We start from the raw sequence: 5,897 nt of genomic DNA, 5'->3' as shown, positions 1-5,897 counted from the left end.
CTTATCTCACGGGCCTTTGAACAGGAACTTTTTATTTATCATAGGTTTCAAAGAGACACACGGGTTCTTATGACTACCTTCACTCCAAGTTTGTCCCATAAGTTTAAAATCGCTATGCACTTATATTTTTGAAATTGTTTTCTTTCTTTATTTCAATGTAATTCGTTACCACTTTAGAGTTTTTTTTGTTACTTTATTTCAGTAAAATTGAATCAAGACTAAATTGTCGAATTTCTGTCTGTATTTTGAAATTCTTTTTCCTATTGTACACTTGTTTTATACGTCATACTTTTCATATTATTAAAGAAGAAATTTTTTTAATTAATTAAAAAAAATTTTTAAATTTGAAATTTCAGTTTATAATTTATATTTCTGTGATAATTTTATTTATCTCAAATATTTTCATTCCTTTCAATAATAAATAAATATAGGATATATAGAGATAATTTTTTTAGTAAATAGAGAAAAAATTAACATATTAACCTATACCTCTATGAACAATTATTGGCGCATGCCATTCATGAAATAAGTATTGTATTCAACATAGAAGAATATTAAAAAAGAAGTATAGAGAAATTCGACTATAGTTTGTCGAAGCTAAGAACTCCTCCTACCACAAAGTTTGAGGCCGTCTGGTGCTATGCAAATAAGAATGGCGCATTTTAGGGAGGGTAGCTTCACTCTAGGTCCTAGAGTGAAGCTAGGTCCTAGAGTCTAGGACTAACACAATACACCGAAGAAGGAGATTCCTTTTCTGTCGTCGACCCGAGCCGAAAACACTCCAAAACAGTGACCCAGCACCCCTACTTGAAATAGTTATACCTCGAGACCATAGTCACCACCACAGGTCTAGACCACAGACTCTATGGTCTAGACGAATGCATGGGGAATTCTTCTTTTATAGAAACTATTTTTTAAACGAAATTGTAATTTTTTTAGGAGTTAAAACAAACTGTGCTGTGTGAAAGATAAAAATGAAACACCCTTAATAACTTTTTATTAAGTTATTGGATTTTAATTCACTAAGATTAAATCTGAATGGTCAGAGGAGGGGGGGGGCTAAAATGGACTAATTTATTAGTGCAGACGATATTTTAAAATAAACCAGACATAAAAACGTACTTTCTCTGAACAAACATACTTTTTTGCTGTTGTAAGATTCGGATTTCTTGTCCCTTAAATATGGGGTATAGTAGCAATCTGGGAAATATGGTCCAAATTGTTTGGTCAGGACAGCGGCCGAAAATTTGGACCTTTTATGTTAATTACACTTTCTGTCAGATATTTAAAATTTGACTTCTAAGAAAATGTTTAACTCATTTCGCTCAAAATTTGTAATTTGCCATGTAAAATTACATTTTTGAAAACGTGTAAAAATTTGTGTATCATACATTTCCAACTTTTTTCGAATTTTAATAAATAAAATAAGAAAAAATTAGAAATTATTATTAGAAATTATTTTTTTCACAAAATTTTCTTTGGATAAAATAATTTTATAATTGTGTAAAAAAATTGTGTATAAAATTATGCACAAAACATTTTTCAGTTTAAAAAGTAACCAAGATAAAGCAAAATACGCAAAAGATGTAGTTAACATGAAGGAGTCCAAGCTTTCGACCGTTCTTCTGCCCAAACTGTTGTGACCATATTTCCCAGATTGCGGCTACCCCCTAAGATATAGATATCTGCAGAGGTAGAAATCCATAAGAAATCCTTAAGAAATCCAAAGCTGTAAGAAAGTGTAAGGAATCCAAATCCATTGAAAAAAGGTGTGTTTATTCAGAAAAAATGGTTATTTGTGTCTGATTTCGTAACTTACAATATCACAAACACTAACTAGTATATTTGAGGTCACCTCTTGGAACAATTACAATTGCATAAAAAGCGTGAAGTATATTAGTACTCAATACCTAGTAGATCATAATTTATTCAAGGTGTTTCGTTTTTTTCCTTACTTTTTTCAACTTATTCTGGTCTTATTCATTTGAAATCGACCAAAATTTAAAATAAATCTCATTGCTACCATGTCCCAGATAACGAGTACATGATAAAAGCTATGTAATTAAACTATTCAAATTCTAGAAAAATATCTACATAAGCATTAAAACATTTTTTTATTGAAGTACTTTTAGGGAAAATATTATAGCAAGTTTCAAGAATGTTTTACAGAAAAATCACAACTTTTACTGCCTCAATTTTTATCGCATTATGTAAAGTATCCTACATTTCAACATAAAAAAATCACGAGAATGTGTTTTGCTATCAAAAAGTTGTTTTTAGCAGAAATATTTAACGATTTTTTTATAGAACAAAACTGAACTCATTTTTCCTCATAATGTTGAATGTCATATTTTCAATATAAAAAAAAAATTAAGGTGCTTTTTGTCATTAAAGAAATAAAAAAAAAAGGTTTTAAGAAGTGATAAGATAGTGAAATAGCAAAGTTCCCCGATCTTCAATCAAAACAAAACAGCACAATCTTGATTTTGTTCCTAATTCTCCTTGTTTAAAAATTTTTCCTATATTTAATGAAAGCTGAAATTTAATGACCTAAAATTTCTTTATTAAATCTGTTTCAAAAACTGTTGTCTGTTGTTTTGCTTCAGGTACATAGTTACCCGCAAAATATTTAATTCGAAAATAAAAAGAAAATAGTTTTTAAATTTTTAGTGTTCGATGAATGCTGATTTAAACTAACGCTGACTGCAATTTTTTTGTTATATTTTATCAGTGTAATTGCTTGTATTTATTATTTTTGATTCGCTTTACAATCAGTCCTTTAATAAAATCCTGAGCAGAAAAGTATATTCGTGCTTCCGTCAATTTAAAATTTTTTCAAATTTATCAAGCAAAAAAAAAAAATCTTTACTTACCATTATATCTTAAATGTCATGTAACAAAAAATGAAATTTTTCTTTAAAATACCACAATGTTGTTATTAATAATTCACTGTACATAAATTGAGAAAAAAATGGTAAAATTTCATGTAAAATTTTATTTATTTTAAAAAAGATATGACTCCATTTACAATTCTATAAAAGTTGATGCTCAACAAAACTAAAAATTTACATAGACGAATAGTTTACATATAGAAATAATAGATTGATAAGTACAAAATTGAATGCAAAATTTATAAAAAATTATACTAAAGAATTTTTTTAAAAATGCAGTAGATCGTACTAAAATCAAAGGGGATCTCACCCCGTGCAGGTGATCGTCATGAGTGAAATTAACATTTAACAACTTCCACTGAGGCACTTAAACTCTACATTGTCGTAAATCACATCCCCCTCAAAAATGGCAATAGAACCAGTGCAGTCAATTAATATGAATTCGCCATCAATTAACACATCAGGATCACTGGACTCGGCTTTATCAGAAGACTGCATCTCAGATACTGGAGTAAACCCACACACTGGACAAGAAACGTTGTAGTAGAACCAATTGTGAATACACTTATCGTGGAAACAGTGACCACAAGGCAATTGCTTCTCATCCAACTCTTTCAAGGTATTCAAGCATATGGANTTATTAAAATACCTTCAATGTATATGAGTATGCGACTTCTTTATTGTCAAGTTCCTAAACTTCGCAAGGTGCACTAAAATGTTCCAATGCCAATATCATTGTGTAGCTCCTATACTTTCTTAAAGTTCTTCCTCCCTCTCAGCAACTGAAATCATTACTAGCAGGTGTGTACTTTGGGGATAGGTGTGTACTTCGTAGCACCTATACTTTCTCTTATTGGCTTTAAAATACCACAATGTTGTTAATAATAATTCACTGTACATAAATTGACAAAAAAATGGTAAAATTTCATGCAAAATTTATTTTATTTTAACAAAGATATGACTCCATTTACAATCCTATAAAACGTGATGCTCAACAAAACTAAAAATTTACATAGTGATTGACAAGTAAGAAATTAATTGTAAAATTTATAAAAAAATTATACCAAATTTTTTTTAAAAAGTACAATTGATCGCACTAAAATCAAAGGAGATCTCATCCAGTGCAGGTGATCATCATGAGTGAAATTAATATTTAACAACTTCCACTGAAGCACTCAAACTCTGTATTGTCGTAAATTACATCTCCCTCAAAAATGGCAATAGAATTAGTGCAGTCAATTAATATGAATTCCCCATCAATTAAGACATCAGGATCACTGGATTCGGCTTTATCAGAAGACTGCATGTCAGATACTGGAGTAAACCCACACACTGGACAAGATACGTTGTAGTAGAACCAATTGTGAATACACTTATCGTGGAAACAGTGACCACAAGGCAATTGCTTCTCATCCAACTCTTTCAAGGTATTCAAGCATATGGAACAATCAATGTTGAATTCGTAATTCAGAACAACACTATCCAATATTTCTTTTTCAAGAACATGCAGGTCAATCGATCGCTGGGAGCGAACTCTTCTTCTACGATGAATTGGCTTTTTAACTCGTCCTTTGAGTACACTATGAATTTTATCTGCTGGCCCATAATAATCCGAATCTGAAGTATCATCAACTTGGGTGGAAGGCATATGCGTACTTGTAACCATTATGTTAGGCGTAGGAGTGCTATGTATATCATCATCATCAGAATATGAGTTAGGTACTTGATTGCTATGGTTTTCAAATTTTCGAAAACATACAGGGCAAGTATCACTGTATTTTAGCCATTTGGATACACACGCGTTATGAAAAAAATGCCCACACGGCAAGAGATGTGGCCAGTCAAGTTCGATATTTAAGCATATAGCACAGTTCATACCTATCTCATAGTTAGCGACAGAGTTCCGCGATATTTCTTCTTCGATGATTGAATTGTCAATTGGACGTCGTGCACGGGTTCTCCGCTTCTGTTTGATTCGTTTCGTATTTGTAGTCTCCACCATCTCGGGAGTCTCATTCCTTGGTCGACGGTTCGAATCCCGAATTTCAAAGCGACTTGGACGTCTGCAACTCATCATGATGTGAAGTTCTGTGTTAAGGCTGAAAAAAATAATAAAAATGTAATGGATTTAGCTTTTTTTAATTTAAAAATACTTAAAATATAAATACAATTGTGGTTGACGAAACAAGGAACTCCCTAAGAAATTTTAAGAAAAAAACTTTGAAATCTTGAATATATTCCGGATAAAATGTTTTCAGAAATATTTGAAAAATTGAGAATATGTTTTAAATAATACCTTCACATATTTTAATCAACAAACAGTTGTAAACATTGAAAAATATTGAATTTCTTAAAACTGTAGAGGAAGTTAAGAAACGGGGACTATGTCGTGGTTTTAGGAAAGTTTTTAAGAAAAATATATTTATTTGGAACGTGAGTTTTTTTCACGAATATTATATCTGTTCTAAATAGCAAAAATAGTCCCCGTCGCGATTTCCTAATTCCTAAAATCAAAATATTTTTAAAGCATTTCTCCTTCAATATTAAATGGTCTTTTTCTTCTAAACAATCAAAATTTATAATATAGCTATGGAAAAAAAAGTGAACACGAAACATTTATCTAACAGTAAAAAGAAAATTGGAAACCAAAATGTAGTTACGTTTAAAATGTTTAACATAAAATTTACCCTTTTCTAATAATTACATTTAAATTTTCCTCTACGGTGATGAGTCATTCAGATCCATTTTTTAGGATCATTTTTCAGTACGTTCCAAATTCAGGACGTAATTTTTGAGTTCGATAAGAATGATATTACATAAAAAGTTTTATTTAAGTAATATTTAAAGTGAGTTACTAATGTTCTTAACCTCTCGATTGAAACACTCAGAGTTTCTAATAGGTAAAACAACGCATACTCTTTGAGTTAGTTAATCGTTGGAAATTTGGAATGAATGTTTAATTCATTGAAAAGTAATCGCACTATCAATTAGTTAAACTCTGTATTT

General features: G+C 30.4%; 1 protein-coding gene across 1 annotated transcript in view; it reads right to left on the bottom strand.

Moving 5' to 3' along the window:
- Positions 1–3,809: 3,809 nt before the first annotated feature.
- The window catches only part of LOC122272566 (uncharacterized), a 7,741-nt gene continuing 5,653 nt past the window's right edge, over positions 3,810–5,897 (bottom strand). Inside the window, exon 2 of the mRNA XM_071186291.1 lies at positions 3,810–4,990. Within this exon, the coding sequence (XP_071042392.1) occupies positions 4,045–4,968 (924 nt within the window). The 5' untranslated portion in view covers positions 4,969–4,990 and the 3' untranslated portion in view covers positions 3,810–4,044. The remainder of the gene's footprint in view (positions 4,991–5,897) is intronic.

The sequence above is a fragment of the Parasteatoda tepidariorum genome, chromosome 10, assembly GCF_043381705.1.
Source record: "Parasteatoda tepidariorum isolate YZ-2023 chromosome 10, CAS_Ptep_4.0, whole genome shotgun sequence".
NCBI classification, from domain to species: Eukaryota; Metazoa; Arthropoda; class Arachnida; order Araneae; family Theridiidae; genus Parasteatoda; species Parasteatoda tepidariorum.
The sequence above is the reverse complement of the archived record's forward strand: the minus strand, read 5'-3'. Positions and strand labels throughout refer to the sequence as shown.